The sequence below is a fragment of the Borostomias antarcticus genome (assembly GCF_949987555.1).
Source record: "Borostomias antarcticus genome assembly, chromosome: 22".
Taxonomy (NCBI): domain Eukaryota; kingdom Metazoa; phylum Chordata; class Actinopteri; order Stomiiformes; family Stomiidae; genus Borostomias; species Borostomias antarcticus.
This window is the reverse complement of record NC_140255.1, coordinates 14,956,985-14,976,258: the sequence shown is the minus strand read 5'-3', so window position 1 is coordinate 14,976,258 and position 19,274 is coordinate 14,956,985. Positions and strand designations below refer to the sequence as shown.

Genomic DNA, 19,274 nt, shown 5'->3' with positions numbered 1-19,274 from the left:
ATTCCTGTGGGGCTATGCTCTACTCATAGAACTAGAGTTACAATATGTTACTGTTGTTATTTTCTGGCATATGAGCAATATAAATGTCAAATTGAGCTGGCTTCTAGTGGCAGGTCAACTAAGAACTATCTGATGTTCATGTCCAAATAGTGGACTGAAGACAGTAGCCTACCTGAAGTTGTATTGAAATGGAAGAATTATCATAAATGTGCTATTGCTAAATGATCTGTCATCTTTAAAAATGTCCCTTTGTCATTATCAAGAATACTACCCATGCAGTCTATACAGGCTGTGGACAGTTTCTTTAATAATTTCTCTGGGATGCTTTTAAGTGGTCCATCCATGGTCGTCCTGGACAGGTATAAAAGATGGTTGGCAAACAAGGAAATCAGGTTCCCTCATGGGTGCCATTTTGCTAGGTGTTCCAGCACTAAATCACTGATGGAGAGAACAATTGAGTCTCAGTAGGATGGTAAAGCAACACCTATACGGCATGCACCGCAAATGTTCTCAGTGTACCAGTTATTGTAGGCAATGTTTTATCTGAATATAGCAGTTTCACTTCAGGAATAGAATCAATCTGTCTTTTTCTGTACATCAATTGACAAATGCCATACTTAATATAATACAGTATACAGAGCAGTGTTTCTAATCTGATGTTGAGATTTAAGACTCCAAAAGACCCTGGCTCTGCTCTTAGCTTATGTGGAATTGATTTCCTTTACTAATATATGAATCATTGCAGTCATTACTAAGCTGGACTCTTTCATTAAAATGAGTTATCTTCTTATTTTGCTACCAGGCCTTTGGGGAGCCCTGCACTAAGAATATACGTACATCCTACAGAGTAAACCCACTGCAGCCAGCAACATGCCCAGGTAAAGTATTACTTAATTTATCCCACTAATGTATAACATTGATTCTGGGTAAAGAAAATAGGGGACAACACATTCCCAGAGTCTACACCCTTAAGCTTTTAATAATTTAGATGTAGTCGGTGCGATGATAAATATACTGATGAAAGTTAAGTGGGCGTAGGTGACAAATGAAATTAAAAAACCTTGCACTTATCCGAAAGACTAATACAAGCAGCGCTGGGAATTCATTAATATATACATAATGCCATTCCCCACTGTGTTTCCCATAGAGTGCATAATATCTTTACCTTATGTTCGACAGGAGTACTTTCCAAAACACTTCTAATTGAACAGTTGATAACTGATTACCTTACCTAAGCTTGCTCTCACTAGAATATGTCTCTTAGACAGTATTGACTTTTCAAATGAAAATACATTAATGTAGATAACAGCCATTTTGAATCCTCATTAGTCACTGGCAATCTGGAGACATGAGCCATACATTAACAGTGGTGCTCACAGCTAGTCATTAAAGAAGAAATAAAATAGAAAATAAATCCCATCTTGAAGCCGGGATGCCTGCTATTAATCTTATTGGCCCCCATTGGTTGCCTGCTTAACAGTTTTATTTAGTCATTTACAGTATGTCTACTCATGGATAATGCATTTACTCTGAATAATGCCTCCCTTCATTTGCAGAGTGCTGACTTCACAGCATACTCTACTGCCATAAACACTATGAAAAGGAGCCTGACATGAGGCATCCTCTTTTCTACATACTGTACCAGCTGCCTCTCAGTTAACATCACATCTAGCTTTGTTTTGTTATCCACACAAGCAACATTTTACTTAAATTTGATCTCCTGTACTGTACTGTAGTAATCTTGTATTTCTGCCATGTGCAATACTGTATTTCTATGTAAATCATTGTTTCTTAAAAGAGGTTTGTGATGAATTTGACAACAGCAACTAAGGCTACTACACGCATAATGACTAAACAGCAGTTTGAGTCCCTGAAATAGCACACTATGTTGTTGGAGCATAACGTCATGAGATGTGGACATGGGGCCGATAAGCCATGATTAAGCTTTTCCATTGTACTACACCGGGAGGATCACACGCGCGGGCTGTGGAGCCTGTCGGCCTTCCGTGCAGCCGCCTGAAGTGGCTCTGACAGCCAGCCATCGGCACCTCTGGGAGCTGACAAGTGTGTCCCGAGAAGCCAACAGGAATGCCAGGGCCCAGGATTAGCTTCCGCTGTCTGCTCTGAAGAGGCCACAGTGCCACTGATAGGAGTGTCAAAATGCATTCGTTTACTGGGGGAAAGTTCTGGCAGATTTTTTTTACAGCACTTCTGTCAGCAACGTCCTTGCACCCCGTCTTAAGAGTGACTGCAATGAATCACTGATGACAAATGATGTTGACACTCTGGGCTCAGCTCACTGATTAATTGTGTGATAGGGCTTTGCTGAGGACTTGGGGCTTTGCCAAAACACACATAGGGAAATATTCCCGTCCAACACATAGTACAGTAGGGTACTCTATTCTCTATGAGCTACTCAGAAAAAAAGAGAAAAAAAGCAGAGCTGTGAGGCAATACACCCCATATAACTACAGTACCACGCTGTTTAAGAATAATTTACAGCTGGTAAGATTTTTTAAATATATGAATATCTTCCATCTCAGGTTAGCGGTATGCGGCTGTAAATCTAGATAGAGAGCTCACATATTTGTTGGTGAGCGTCTCGGACGACTGCAGTGAAGGTCGTGACTGAAACCTGGAGCCCCATTGCACCGGGCCTCGGTCGTGGCACCTGACCACGTAGAGTTTCTGCTGTCACTGTAAATCACAGATGCACTGAATACAGTACAATCATGCCGGTATCTTGTTTCAGCCTCTCTATTCATCATCTATCCAGCATTTTGGAGCACGCCCAACTGTGCATACAACACTGTGTGTTTGATGGTTGACTGGAGAGGAGTGAGGAATGGAAGGCACATAGACACAGGCTTGTTGCTTGTTTTGTACAGTATGTCTTCCATGTACTCCATGCTTGAAGCTTCAGTGCCAGTAACTCTCTTTGCCTCTTTCTGTGTGTGATCTTCAGTTGAAGTGCAATACCAAAGCATTTAAAAATAGTTTCTAGAATCCCTGTTTAGCCTCTACCTACGTCTTGGATCTGATGCACTGAGAGACACAGTTGCATTTGACAATGAGGATAACATTCAATATGATGCCACTCATCACACAGTACTGTAACAGTGTGTCAAACACATGTAGCCTACTGTATGCCTGTTCTTCAAAGGAAAACGAGCAAACCAGAGCAAAGTCACAAGAGGAAACTCCTGCCGTGCCTATATCTCAGACCCCTAACCTACACGCTGGATAATATTTACTAATTCTTTCAAATTACCCAAACACCATGTAGCCCTTACAATTCAGAGCCCTTTTTAATCTCTGTCTGGATTATTTGCTGTCATATCATGCGGCTAACACTCTTGGGCTCCAACAGCACATTGTCTTTTGATGGGCCATAAAAGGCTTAGTTTGATGGATGATAACTTGGGGCATCTCTCTTTGTTGTGGGATGTGATGACTGAACGGCTGTGCGACAGCGAGCAGAAGATGGCGTGAATGGAAGATGTCACGGATGTCTTGTGCTGCTGACATCAAGGCCCGTCGTGCTAGCTTTGATCACGCTGGGTGACACTGTAGCAAAGCAAACACAGATGAAAGATTCCAGTATATATTTCAATTGAAGAGTAGTAATGATTTGTCTTAAAGATGTTTCATACCAATGGACTTAATTGGAAGGAATGAATATGTAGATTTTTTAATGTCATGTGGAGATAGTTGTGGACTTACTGTAGGAAGAAGCCCCCACCCCCCTGCTCCCATTGTTCTGGACGGTTCGACAGTTAACATGCTGGAGTCATTCAAGTTCCTTGGCACCACGGTATCACAGGATATCAAGAGGAAGTTGAACATCAGCTCCATGACTAAAGAAGGCACAACAGAGCGTGTTCTTCATGCTCACCAGCTGAAGAAATTCGACTTGCCAGCGGTCATGTTCCAGCTCTGCACGTCCATCATTGAGTCCATCCTCACTTCAGCCTGCTTTGGTGCCTCTACCGCCTGTGATGAGCGCAAACTGCCGCACGTCGTTCAGTCAGCAGAGACGGTCATCAGATGCAACCTGCCCACGACCCCTGTATCACCAGGAAGTGAGCAGGAAAGATCATAGGTGACCCCCTCTCACCCTGGTCTCCACATCTTCCAAAATCTCTTGTCTGGCAAAAGGATTTAGATCTATCAAGGCCACATCCTCACACCACTTGGACAGCACAGAGGGCTTTTGCCTCTTGCCAAGTTATAATAAGAAGAATTTGTTCTAAACTAACTTACCTGGTAAAATAAAAGTTAAAAAAAATTGCGCACTCACTAATGTTGCTTGCACTGAATATCTACAGATATCTGGATTGATTATTAACACATTAGCCTTTTAATTCAGGTACTTCTTCTTCGTGTGGGTTTGATGTTATATCCTCTTCCCCCCAGGCTCGGGGCTATCCTTTTACCACCCCGAGCCTGGGTGAGGCTATATATCCAGGCACACCTCCAGGAGCCATGTCGCTAGCTGTGTTCGGAATCGCTCCCTCGTTCCCTCACTCCCTATTCCCTATATAGGGTTCACCATGTAGTGAGCTACCTAGGGAATGGAGAAAATGTAGGGTACATGCACTGTTCCCTGCAAATCAAGGTGAATTGTGGGTAATAAATAGTGGACTATATAGGGAACGAAAATTCCGTGGAGAATTCGGACACCACAAACAAAATGGCTGACGCCCTATATAGTGCACTATATAGTGAATAGGGAGCGATTCCGAACACAGCTGCTGTTTCATCATCCACAACTATCAGGCCATGCATTCCGTTGGGTGTCTGATATTAGGGCGTCATGCAACCCCAAAAAACGAGGGGGCACGAGATAGCGAAGCACGAGTTGTTAATAGCGCGCGCATCGCGCTCGAAATTTAAAATCAGGCCGAAGTTTAAAATCAGGACATAGCACACTACCAGTTGCCACTCAAGCGGTGTGAAATTAAACTTACGGGTAGCGTTCTTTAAAGGACTTTCAAAATAAAAGTAAGGGAAAACAAATCTACTTTTTTTTACTCACTTGGCATTGGTCCGAATGATATACTGTATACTAATGTATGAAGTATATTGAATCTGATATACTGAATAGCCTATTTGGAGGACCTGTTCATCAGTTAAGGACAACCTTAATCTAAATGTATGCAAGCAGACCATGAAAACGTGTTTATCTGAGACGAGGCGAGGGGGGGCTTCCAGGTCCAGTGTTAATTTGGAAGAAACCAAATCCACCAGGAAAGAGAATGTTCGGCTTTTTGAAAGAGGTTATGGTGGCTTTTCGAGGTGGTCTATGACATAATTAAAATAATACATTCAGCTCAGCAGAGAAAATAATCATAGCTCCGCATTGTAAAATGTAATGGTAAACAAACAATAACAGAAATGTAAAAAAATAAATAAAATAACACCCCCAAATCTGAGGGGGCACGTGCCCCCTCAAGTTCTATAGGCATGACGCCTCTGTCTGATATATCAGACAGTCCTGGATGTCTGCGGTGTGTTCCTCAGCGCCACACTCACACGCCGTACAGGATACCAAGACCCATCTGTGCATCGATGAGCGGAAGCATCCAACGCCGGTCCGGAGGCGATTAAGCCTCACCCACACCGGTCTGGGTAAGTCCATCCCGGGAGGGGGAGGACCAGCAGCCGGGATGAAATCACGGACTCTGGAGGCTTTTGCCTCTCACTCCGCACGCCAGATGTAGTCCACCCATCCTGCCTCGCTGATGTTAAGATCTCTGCATTGCTGCAGGATATCCCGTGTGGCAGGCACAAAAGGGTGTCTCGATTTAAGTTCGCTGTTGCGGTGAGCCTGTCGTGGAGCAAGTGGTTAAGCTCCACAGCCCGGCAGGCAAGATATGCTCTGGTTCCTGTGCGGCGGAGGCCAGCGGGCTGGATGCCTGCAAGGATGGGAAGGTTGTCCACAGGAGTGGGAAGCAGGCATCCTGTCACAATGCGCAAGGCTTCGTTGATAGGCGGGTCGATGAGGTGGGTGTGAGCACTGCGACACTGCGACACCAAACCTGTGCACAATATTGACTGGTCAAGTAGACCAGGGCTAGGGCTGCCATACACAGTGTTTTTGCACTGGCGCCCCAGCCTGATTGGACCAGTCGCCTCATCAACGCCACACGAGCTGTTAACTTCTTGAGCAGTGACTCGAGGTGTCTTCGGAACGTGAGCGACCTGTCCAATGTCACGCCGAGATAGGTTGGTTTGGCGCTACATGGCAGGAGTGTTCCAGCGATGTGCACTAGGAGCTCATGTTTGACTTCCTTGTTGTTAAGGTGGAAGGCCGCCGACACTGTCTTTGCCTTGCTGAGCTTCAGTCTCCATTTCCGGAGGTATGATACTAGTGTCTGCATGTCCTGACTCAAGGTCTCCTCCACGGCCTGCCAGTCTCCAGCTGAGTACACCAACACAAGGTCGTCTGCGTAGGCATACTTCCTGTAGACTGTGATTGGCAGGTCGTAGGTGTAGATGTTAGAAAGGAGGGGGGCCAGGACAGATCCGTGGGGGACGCCGTTCTTAAGGCGTCACAACCTGCTTCGCTGTGCGCTACCGGTGGTGAGGGTGAAGCTGCAGTTTCAGACAAGCTCCATGATCATGCTGACCATGTGCCAGGCATGGCGTTATGGGTGGGCCTGACGGTCCTAGGCCCACCCACTTTTCTACAAGCCCACCCTAAACCTTTCCTTAATAAAAGAAAAAATGTTTTTACATATTTTAATTTTGTCATGAATGATTAAAAATCAGCCAATAATCGCATGATTTTGTGGTAAGATCGTTTTTTAAACACGATTTTATATGTTTATGCTTCTATGCAAGCAAGTTCATGAGACACGTACGTGACGTGGGGTTCAGCGACGGCGGGATGAATGAATTTTACCAGTAGGCTAATTCTAGGCTAGCTCCAAGTGCCGCTGCCTGCACTGAAATATCAGCTGCTGCGATGGCGCAACAATCTTTGTTAAGATACCTTAAACCATGCATTAAACGTACACGAGCGGTCTCAGAATTGTCACTGCAACCAGGAGAGGTTGAGCTGGTATCCACAACTCCTTGCTCCTCTTCTCCGCCACCGCAGGATGCAGCAGCAGCGCCGATGCCAGTGCCTCCGACTCGTCGCGAGTGGAGGATTCAGCCCCAGGTCAGTGGTGCAAACATGTCACCTTTAGGTGAAAAGACATTTTTAATACAAAATAGGTAGTTTATTTGATTCGTGTATTGGATCTTTGGCACATTTTACCATGGATTTGCACCCCTGCCAGGAATATTCCTCATGTTATAGGCTACTGGGAAAGACTAGATTTGTTGCTTTTATTTAACCTGGTCAATGTGACCGCTTTTACAGGCCTGTAGGGCCTACTAAATGGAGAGCTGCACTGCGCAGCCTGATATGGTGCGTATTGCGTAATGAAGATTCCAGAGCGCTCCTCTTTGGTCAAAACCATGGAGAGCGACTGCGGGTACCCGGCCTGTTCCTGTGGGAGCAGCAGGTCGATGATTGGTTCAACGCCGGATGAACCAATCATAGATGAGACGCTCAAGGGTCTTGAAAGGGGTATACATAACAGAGAGATGGGGCGGTAACTCTTGGGTTCCCCTTCAGGCTTGTTCGGCTTAGGGATCGCGACAACTAGGGCTCTTCTCCAGATTTTGGGGATCTTGAGTTCCCGCAATCAGGAAGAGAGGAACGCTCTTAACCAGGAACTCAAGGTAGGCGCAGCATGGAGTATAAGCTCCGGGCAGATAGAATCAGGCCCCGGAGCTTTCTCTGGCTTTACATGCTGGAGGGCAGCAGCGAACTCCTCGCCGGAGATGTTACCGCCGCTAGGAGTTGTGGCCTTCCAGAGAAGGCACAGTAGAGACTCTCACACTCCGCATCCCAACATTGTTTGTAGCTATTGCGACGTCTGCGTGGGATGGATTTCTTGGCCGCTTTCACCAGTATGCCGCAAAGTTCCCAGTATGCCTCGGCCATGTTGTTGGTGTTAGGTGGAGGGAGGCACCTTGTGGATCTATGGGTAAGGAGGCGGCAGCATTTCCAGTTGGCCTTTCGGAAGTTCCATCGCTTCACCGGCTCGCTCGGGACAAGGTCCATGAGTTTAGGCATGGACCGCAGGAACTTTCCTAGCACGCGTCTATCATCTATCAACGCCGACACTCGCTAATGCCAAGTCAGGATTTGTCCCAGTTTTCCAGCGACCTGAGACAAAGCTAGCTGCGCCCTTGGGATTGTACAATAGGGCCAGGCTGTTGTTAGCTGCCCAAGCAGCCATGTTTTCTCCGTCGGATGTATTGGTGCTGTACCCCCAATCCTCGTGCTGGCAATTGAAGTCGACAGCATAGAGGCAGGGGTGGGGGAAGACTGGGAGATACGATGGTATGATTCGCGAGGGCGGAGGCTTGTAAATGTTTTTGTAACGATTTTAAAGCCGGCAATGTCCATGCACAACCACTCAATCTCCGAGCCAGTCGGGGATGAGTTGACGAGAGTCCAGTTCAACCTTTGATGGATGAACGTAGCAAGGCCATGCTTCCTGCTTAGGATAAACCCAGCTAGAGTGAAAGTTGGGAGAACTAGCTTATCTGCTGTTACGCAGTCGGTCTCCTGGAGGAGGATGACGAGGGCCTTGGTGGTGCAGGCCAGGTGCTCGATGACATCGATTTTACTGGGGGTGAGCCCTTCAGTGTTCAGCTGCAGAATTCTGGGTTAGGAGCCAGCAGAGCAAGTGGCAGCCGAACACCAGCCCGGGTGGTGGCCCTCAGTTGGCAGACTTACAGTGGTTAATCGCAGCTACTGACGGGGGGCACCATGAGAAGGTATCTTCCTTGCCCCCTGTAAAGTATATAGCCTCACATATAGGTTCAAATTTATTTATAACCATGTACAGCCTCATAATAGCCTCACTGCTTCACTTCTATTCTGTATCTATTTCACATTCTTGTTTCATTGTGCTATGCAAGTCCATCCACTGAATTAAATTCCTCATTTGTGAAAATGTACTTGGCAATTAAACTGGATTCTGATTATGTATGTCATGGCAAGCCCTTTGTTCCATTGGTCAGAGATTAAAATAGCACCTGACTAGTGCCCTGACTTCCTAATTGCTATAGGGTATTATAATACTGTAGTACAGTGGTGATCATGGAAAGATAACCATTGGTATCATTTTTCATAACTTCAGCTCCTTTCATTGATGGGTACTGCCTGGATACTACCAGAAACCTCAGTTCTAAGTTTCCTTAGTATGTATGTACTGTAATAACACTGGGGTGTTGAGAAAGATAAATTATTTGAGTGCAGTTGAGAAGGTTTATTGACAAAAGTTCCTTGGGTGAAACCTTCTTGGACTGGCACCACCGTTCACAGAGAGCCTACCTACACATCTAGAGAATGTGTTAGGTGATACATTAGGCATTTTTACAAAAACATGATTTATTGAGCAGATTGACAAATCTACTCACTGGTCTCTGATCTAGTCCTAACAATTACAGTATTGCATGAGAAGCAGCCGGTCATGTGCGCACAGCTCCCTGCTGCTTTCTCAGCATCTGCTTGGGCAGTTATGTAAGGGATAATCAACGAGGAGCTGTGCATTATACGGTTTTGATGCACGACGCGGAGGTGGATAACAACCCAACGTGAAGCGGGATGAATGGATGATTGGATGATTGGATGAATCTGCACCTTCCTAGGTTGCATTGTGAGCTAGCCATGAACTAATGCTAATGGTAAATGTGATTGGACAGTAGGCCTACAGTATGTTTGGCAAAAGGCTGGTTTGTAAACCAGGCACCTCAATCCCAGAATCAATAACCTCCATTTACATGTTATATGTGTTGTAACGTTAGCTGGCTTATCATTGCTACTTGCCAGACAGCCCGACGTTAACGTTAACGTTAATCGCATTGACCCCGTCTGTCACTCCCTTCACCACTGTAGCTCTCAACATTTTTTCTGTTTTGTGCCTCATGATACTGTCCCATGTGAGCCTGCAGATCTACGTTATACCCGGCAATCTGTATCTAAAGCCATCTGGTTTTCATTTCCTGCGAAGTACAAGATGGTGGGAGAGTTTAAAAAAGAGCCTCGTTTGAACTGGGGGGCTAATGTAGTCAGGATGGAATCTGTCACTCTGACCGTTGCATGTTGATGACTCAGGGCAGTTTCAGCTGTAAGCAGACTCTGATTTATAGTCACCATGTGAACTCTTGCAGGCAAAAGCCAACCAAGAGTTCAGAGCTCAGAGCGGCAACTGGGCCTTATTTTGGGGAGGGGGGGCGGGGGCAGTTTGCCCGCAATACATGCCAAAGTATTTCACACGGCAATTAGCTCTGTCCTCATTTAGTCTAGTCCCCAAGGGTTACGAAAGTCATTCATCATCCTCAGGGCCTCTAATTATGCAGCTCAGTTTCAGGTAGGTTTTGTAAATAGTCAGTGGCCGGCTGGCTTATTTTGCTTCACCAGTGAGTGGAAGATGCAGTGCTTTCCTGGGAGTCTGCCATCTATCCTCTTGTCACACAGCTTTATGCAAGTGTGAGGTAAAAAGGAAATGTAATTTCACATGACTCATTTGTCATACTGTAACAGAACAGTTGGTGTGTATGTTGACATCAGAGGCTGGTTTTTGTGTTTCTGTTGAGGGGGTGGGGTAACTTATTAAAATAATTAAAGTGGAAATACATTGTGGGTGATTTCTGTTTGTGAGATCATTGATAACAAGATTAATAAGAAACCTGGCAACTATCATACAGGTATGATATATAACATAATATAACCTTGTTAAAAGAACATTAAGGCCATTCCATATTTGAACTATGAGGAACCATGTGGCTTTCAAATACCTGAGGGGCATCATTAATGCACATATTTGTGCAGGCTGTAAATAATAAATATGCCTTTTACAGCTAAAAAAAGAGATCCACTGTACTGCTATTGTAAGGCTTATAGCATGGCATGTAATCCCTGGGTCATTCCACAACTTTGGGACTGGTATCCTTATTAATCTGAGATGCAGAATTAAATCACGTCCATTCGTTTTCCTTTCCGTTGCACCGTGAAGTCTCACTGCACTGCAAGCACATGGGCTACTGGGAGTATCTGAGGGGACTAATTGTCAAGGTTATGTCTCGGCACATGATTGATGTCGGACCAGGCTGTTTTTGTCAGCCTGTCAGGTGGCTGGAATGTTTAATGTTCTCATTATTGGTTGCTCTGTTGTGTATATTTCTCTGTCAGCGCCGCGGACCCATCTGAACTGCCAAGGCACTTCAAAGGCCTGCAGGTCGTCCGTCTTCCCTCCTGACGCCCTGAATGTTCAGCCTCAGCTGAGTGGCTGTGATTTGTTATGACTTGAGAGCCAGCTGACAGCCAGGTCTCCTATAAAAGAAGGACTCATTTCCCTTTTCGTCATGCGGTGGAAACATCACCGCTCCCGTGATGGGGTGACAACTGTCACGGTAGACTGGCACCTGACAGTTGTGTTGTCTCGCTAATTTACAGAGTGGATGACTAGAGTTATTTCTGTTGTGTTGAGTGTAGATTTTAAGTTATAGTGTCACGGACACATACAGGTCACCGTTTGCTGCGGAGCACCATGGGTAAGAGTGCTGAAGAAGGGGTCACCATGCCAAGGAACATTTTCATATTGTAGTGTATTCATCAACACAGCCCCAGGATGCCATCTATGTAGTGACACTAAGCAAAGAGAAACAGATGTTGATGGCCACAGTGCCAGGCTTGCTAGGACTCAGGAGTGTGTGTGTGTGTGTGTGTGTGTGTGTGTGTGTGTGTGTGTGTGTGTGAGAGAGAGAGAGAGAGAGAGAGAGAGAGAGAGAGAGGGAGAGGGCGAGGAGAGAGTTGACACTGAAACAAGAGGAAGAGAAATGGAATGTGAATCTAGATTCTTTTCCCAGGCCTTGACAAGATTGATTGTTTTCTGCCGATCTAATTTTGGAGCATGAGAAAATAGTCCATTTGTCTTGAAGAAAAATAATGTGCTGTACAGTGCAGATGGAAATTTCTGAAAGCTGAAAAAGATTAAAGAGAAACTCTCCTCCTTAGACCTAATCACGAGCCGTAGATTATTCTGTCGATGTAACCAGATGGCGGGCTTGGTTTTGCAGCCCCCCTCCTGTATATTAATGGATACCAGTCTGTTATATTTGACTTAGGTAAGTGAAATGTTCATCACCCATAATGGGCTGCCAGCTGGCATTATACAAGTTGTACCACGCTAGACCCAAGCAGCATTTTCCATTCATCAAATTATTGGACAACAGTTTTGTTGTTTACCATTTTCCATCTTTTATGGTAAGCTAAATATTCTTCACCTGGAAGACAGAGGCATGGTTGTGTCCACAGTTAATTCCCCTCTTCCCCCCCATATAGGTCAAGACCATAATTCTGGCACTAAAACCACCACCTTGGAAGGGGTACACGAGTTCGATAGTTACTTGATTAAGTTACGCCCGTCAACATAAGTGCAAACATGGCAGTATGTTAACAAACCTAATTATAGGAGAGGGGGTGATAAAGTGTGTGGGATAGCTACAGCGTCTGTGGTCAGACATGTCTGCAGCAGTAGCACCAGCTCTGTGAGAGAGAGAGGCCCTGATGGAGGAAGTCTGTTGCCCTCCATTCCAGTTATGAATACTGTTCATCTTAAGGTACTGTACTGTTGTGTTTGTGCCTAATAGCTTGTTATTTTTTGCTGTCTCAGACCTGAAGCTGGAAACTCATTTGTCGGTTATATCTGCTACGACCGACCAAGTGTTTGAGATGAATTGTGTGTTTTTAGATCTCAGAAATGTTATGGAGACCAATGCCTTTCCCAAGATATGTTTAAAAGAGTTGCTGAAAACTCCTAAAAGGCAAAAGAGAACACATGCTTGCCAGCCCGCAAGCCAGAACCACCGTGCAGGAATATGCCAAGCCTAATTTTAAAGCAACAGCAGGGGAACTTTGGCTGCAGTTCTAAACCAAGAGCACGAACAGTGAGAGAGCACAATGCCAGTATGTCATACTTTTAAGTACTGTTAAATTAGAGGCTGTTTACTGTTCTCTCAGACCATTCATCTTCCTCAATGTTGGTCTGCTTCTTGCAAATTTGTCAGTAAGAGCTTCCACATGCCAAGATTGTGCGGGAGGAAAGAGTTCAGGTTATCAGTGGAGGTTTTCATAGCGAGTCTTCAGTCAGGCTGCAGTTAATTAGCCGCCTCTGCACAATAAGGCCGTGAGTCATTAATCACTGGCCCTACGAGCAGTCAGCTTGCTGAGAGCAAGACGTTTTGAGACAAAAAGTTTGCTCTCCATGACGGACTTCAAAATGGGCGCTACCAGTAGTGTGTAAATTACAAGGCATGTTGAGTGCTGACAGACAAGGGCCCACTGTTCAACTCACTGTTGCTCTTTCCTTGGATTTCTGTGTTGACAGACTTTCTTCAAGGGAAAATTCCCTCACTGCGTTTACCTCTTGACTTTCAGATGCCTGAATAGACATACGCTTGTTTGCAAATGTGCAGACCACACACAAACACTCCCAACCCTGTTCCGTACCAAGTGATACACATATTATGTTAAGATATGCACAGTGTCATTAATCAAGTCCAAACTCTGTCCATTTTGTCTGAAAACAAATCTTAGATGCAGTGAATGAGGTCGACCTCTGTGGCGCAGAGGCCTGTGGTCCAGGCTCATGTTGGTGATGTAAAACACAGCTTAAACTTAGCATTATCTAAGGTTTACTTTACTTGTCAGGAGGAGGAAGTGATGGAGCAATGATAAATACGAAGCCTGTTTGGAGAAGTAAAGTCATTCTCCAGCAAAAATAAACCAGCGTTTCTTTGGATGATTGAGCACACACTTCTTAGTTGATTGAACATGCGAAAGGTCATCTATTTTTCTTTAGCTTTGTAAACAGTGATCCCGGTCCCTTTCCAGAGTACATAAACCTTGTGGTTTGAATAAACTTTTCACAACGGTTTAGTAACAACTGGGAAACATCTTGATTGGGTCATTAATATGCAGTGAACGGAACTGGAGAAGTGAAATTCATTTATTACTACAGTACCTCCAGTGTTCACAGAACTCACCTTGAATGTCTCCATTTTATAATCTATACACACATATAAAATAGGCCTACCCCCCCAAACCAACATACATACACACACACACATGCACACACTTTTTAAAGTCCAGTGACCTTAGTGTTTGACTCATTGTAGTGTTGCTGACATCCAGTGCCTTCAACAATAACAGGTCCCAGACACTGCAACATATGGCGCGCAGCTGTGCACAGAATTATGGGTATGCCGTAATGTATGAAGTGCACACCGTCCTTAATGTCAGCATTTGTCTGTGATCTGTCATGCTGCAGTGGCGTGCTCCCTCAGTCAAGGGGCCAGAAATCTTCCCCGTGCCGAAGTTCAAAGCAAAACAGGTGGCAGTTACAATGATTCAGCATGGAGTCAGTAACCCACCCACTCTCTCTTTGTCCAGACAATATTTTAGCTCGGAGCATCAGTTAAAACAGATTCTGTCAACGCGGGCGTGATTGAGAGTGCATAGCTTGTCCCTGTGTGAGGGGTGATTGAGGGGCCATAGCCTGTCCTTTGTGAGGGGTGGTGCAGAGGTCATAGAGGACACGGAGGCTGAGACGTCCCTCACGCTTCCCAACTCAGCATGGGGACATGCAGCTCTAGGTCTACTGTAGGTTTCACTTGTTCTTTGTTGTATTTTTTTGTTTTGTTTAGTTGTTTAACATACTATAGTAGTAGTAGTAGTAGAAGTAGTAGTAGTAGTAGTAGTAGTAGTAAAATTATAATGTTACCTTTAGTGTGTTTCAATGCATTATCATTGTGTTGGTGAACTGTTCTCATATTCAAATCCAGCAAATTTGAAGAAAGGAAAATTATTTTACAAATTGTATATTTTTTCCATAAAAATGTGTGATTGGAGAAAAAGAGACACACCATAAAAGTACATAAGAGTACATACTTAATGGCCGTGCAGTTGCAGTGGTGCATTGTGTGCTACAAGCATCATACATCATGGAGGCTATGGGAAGGATTCCTCAGTGAGAGGGGAGGTCAATTTGATAAATATGACATCTGACCATTAATGATGTTTATCCCTGGAGAACAGCATGATTTACTGCGGATGGATAATGAAGTTGTTTGCTTGATGCAGTAGATGTGTTTAAATGAGCTGATTAACTTGTTAGGCCTTGCTTCATTTCATGCCATTGGTTTACAGCTTCATTACTGCAATCACAAAAGCTGTGTGAAAGTGTCCCACATTCAGTGTCACCATAAATCATTGTTCTTTCATGTGTAACATTAGCCTATTCCTTTGTACAAAGTGTAGCCATATCATGACCTCATAATTGAAAATATATGAAGATTATTCTCTTTAAAATCCTGGAAGTAGTGCAGTTAGATCAGCTGGCTATAGCATTGTGTGCAATAATGTTGTAAGGAATATACAAATTCACCCATTTGATTTAAACAGACATCCAAAATATTGTACAGACAGAACGTGGACATACACACACACACACAAAGGCTGGCCTGTCTGTAAGTGTTATAAACATCATGAACTGCAATCTATCAAAATGGTTTGGTATGTAGATATAGGCTACTGTAATAGGTGTGCGCAAATAGGCACTGCTGCTATTGTGAGCTGCTGGAGTTCATGTTTCCAGAAGAAAGAGTCGACTTCCGATTACTGAGAATGGACAGTCATGTCGTTCATTTCGGGAAAACGGTCCAATATCACCTCCAGAATTTATGGATGACATTTATATACTTGCAACTAGGCTATATGAATTAGCTTTATTTTAGAAAATAACTGCACAGCTCAGCAATTTAAAAAGAATCCCCGCAGAAACTGTCTAGGCTCTCGCTAGCACTTTTTTCACACAGCAAAACACAATCAGATTTTCATTGACCACTCAGCTGCGCTTACATAGCCAAGGCTTACAGGTCTACACTGATCAGGTAGGTCCAAAATGATCTATAGAGCCTAGACGAAATATTTTTTTCTGCTTATTTTCTTACCAAGTGTGTCTTCTCCATCAGCACGTGGATGTCTTTAAGTGGAACTAGGAAATGATCGAATAATGAAAATGTATCCCCATTTACTGAATAAATTACCCCCCCCCCTCTTGCAGCCTAGGCTAGCCTACTGACTTGGACGAAAACACGTTTTATTTGAAGAGAGCACTAGGTAGCAATGTATCTGTCTTAGTCTGTAGACAGAGAGCTCCCTTGTGAAAGGGTAACATTATGGTTCAGGTTTTACCAACAGGCTATGGCTGCACATCGAATGCTCAGTAATGCTTAATAAGACAGACCCACGCTGAAGGCAAAAAATAACTTTTCGCAGTTTACTGACAATTCAATTCACTAAATCAATAAGTTCATGTTTTAGACTGTTTATTGGTCATTGGTTAATTAGTAAGCTATTTCCTGCCAAATTAAATAATTCAATTGAAATTATAGCATCCACAGAATATGCCTATGGGCTGTCAATTTAAAAATTTCAACACAAAGGTTTTTATTTGCAATAGGCCTAATAGCCTAATCCATAAAATAACGAATTAATAACAACAACAACAACAAAACAAACTTTAGACAGGGGACAATGAAAAACCTAGGTCTGGTAGGCTACAGTTAATCCGCAAACGAAAATACAGCCTACAGGCCTTGCAACGTGCATAACAGCATTCATGTCAAGCTAAATTGTGAAATAATGCACCTGAGCCTTTTGCAAATTATATTATAATTATTTTATTTTTCATCACGCTTGGAGCTATCGCAAATAAATACATTGAGCCCACATGGATCCCATCCTGCATGAAATACAACCAAATATAAAACTCATTAGGCCTAAAATCTCCTTTATAAATGCAACGTATATTTTTTGCTCTCTACTGATATCCTAACGCTGATGCCGTGGTAAGTCTCTGTCCATACAAAGCATATGGAGAATAATATGGGCCCGTGGCTGCGGGCACCGGCACCGGCGCGCCTGTGGGCAGGGGGCTCTTTGAGTAGGGGTGATAGCGAGTGCTCAGTCCTAGTGGATGGTGCGGACTCCTGAGTGACAGCGTGCCGGGGCTGCCTGGATTCCCGTTGTGGGGCATGTGCATATGACAGGCCATGGCGGCCGCAGCGGCGTTGGCTAGAGACGACGAACCCGGGTATCCTGATATCAACTTCTCCGTCCCCGCAAACGCAGTGTGAGTCCGCAAGTGATTGAGAAGTTCTTCGGAGGAACAAAAACGCTTATCGCAAGGTCCGTTCGCTGAAACCCAATTACAGATATGTGGCATCGGGTCATTTGGAAGCATAAAGCCATAGGGATATAACGGGTGTCCGGTAAAAGATGGCGGCGAAGTATGCACGCCGTGCAAAGGGTGCGTTGGGTACATCAGCTGGTATCCGGTCTTCAGGGCCGCGGCGGCAGCGGACTCGTGCGAACAAGTGACGCTGCCTGCACCGGATAAATGGCTCGCGCAATGGTAACTGAGGCAGTAAGGGTCTCGGCAAAGACTGGCGGACATTAAAGTTGGGGGAGAGGCTCCGGCCAGGGGGCTCGTCCCAGACTTACTGCATCCGAGTTGACTGGCAGCAGCAAATTGTGCGCTTAATAACTGACTGCTCGATTTCGTCGGGTCTAATGTCATTCCATGGGGGAGAAAGGGCTGGTGGTAGCCCGCGTACGCACCTGCTAAACTCCCAGGGTAGGACATGCCAGCAGGGGGTAGGGGGAAAACCGTGTGACCCGGTTTGTATGGCGAAACGGGCGCGACCAGTCCTGACCCTAGAACAGAGGATGCAGAGGTTACAGACGTCGAGTCTGACGTGATAGCCTTTGATCCGGACGTGGTGTCCTGGTGTTGGTTAACTTCGACAATAATCCCGCCACAGCCGACGTTTATCCTGCCGTGGCTGCCGTTACTCTCCGTCGTACTGTTTTTATTGCTATCAGATTCCTTCTTTTCCTCCTTGTCTCCCGGCTTGCCCTCTGATGGCAGAGGAGACACTGAGGTGATGGAGCGGGGGCTGCCTGTCGTTGGGGTGAACGGCTGGCAGGTGGCGCTAGGCACTCGGAAACTAGACTTATCTCCGTTGCTGGACGAGTCCTTCTTCTCCGACGATTTGGAGTAGGGTTTGAAACTAGATTTGTCTTCAGCCCCGATGTCACTCATCTTCAGTGGTCCCGACTTTGTCTCCTTATCGCTAGATCCATTTGATGTTCCAGAGGATAGTTTTGATGAAGAGGGAGGATCTGGTTTACCGATCTGAGAGCATGTTTGCGCCAAAAGAGCCAACGGGCTTTTCTTGGCATCCAACTGGAAAATAAAACAACAGTATTAAACATTTATATTTTTTACTCAATGTTTCACAATGGCATCGCCAAAACTCTTTAATTTGGATCATAATATACTTTAGTCTATAAATGCAACCAAAAGCTCAGTGAAGCTCAGTTTCTGCATGGATAAAACCGCGCTTTACGCACTGCGCTTGTAATAAAACCAGCACATCAAGTTGAAATCGGTGATCACACCAAAAGTGATACAACACAAACCAGATGAAGCAATGTTACTGAACATGTAAAGGCTAATCTAACAAACTAATAGGCTACACACAAAAATCATTTTGAGAATAACAGCCTAGGCTACTCCCGAGTCCGTAATGCGCTATAGGTGCGTAGCCTACCTCGATGGGACTGATGGGAGTTGACGGTAAAGGTTGAAGGTATTCCGGGTGCAAAATGTGTCCTCCTCGTGTGGTGAGCATTTTTAAAATCTTAATGGGAAGACGGTTAGCTTGTCGTGACGGGTCTGCGGGAGAGACGGGGTGGAGGAAAGGCTTGTTGATTTTAGCTGCGCCCTTCTCCCCTGAAGAGCTGCTCTCCCACACTGGATTCGTGCTATTTCTCAGGACAGAGACCGTGGGCGATGTGATCATGACCCAATTCTCATTGAAATGGAAGAAATTACATTTGTAGGCTATTAAGATAAAGAATCAAAGTGTATCTTGATCGCGCCGCTCTTTTAGATAGAAAGCAATAAATAAGATTGGTTTTAATCCTTAACAGAGGCGGTGAAGGCTTGAGCAATATCCGCACATATCGCAGCTGAGACTGTGTGGCTTCATCCTCCGTGTCGCTGTGAGAGTGTGTCTGGAGGTCCGTGCGCTAGCTCTCTCCACGTCGGCTGTAGTAGACAAACACACTCCCC

At 44.9% G+C, this 19,274-nt stretch overlaps 1 protein-coding gene across 1 annotated transcript; it reads right to left on the bottom strand.

The window, feature by feature from the left end:
• Positions 1-16,955: 16,955 nt before the first annotated feature.
• LOC311324278 (zinc finger protein 503-like) lies at positions 16,956-19,002 on the bottom strand (the record flags this gene model as incomplete). Its single annotated transcript, XM_084456712.1, has 2 exons — positions 16,956-18,383; positions 18,751-19,002. The coding sequence occupies 2 exons, from the start codon at positions 19,000-19,002 to the stop codon at positions 16,956-16,958; spliced, it is 1,680 nt and encodes a 559-aa protein (XP_084312838.1).
• Positions 19,003-19,274: the final 272 nt, after the last annotated feature.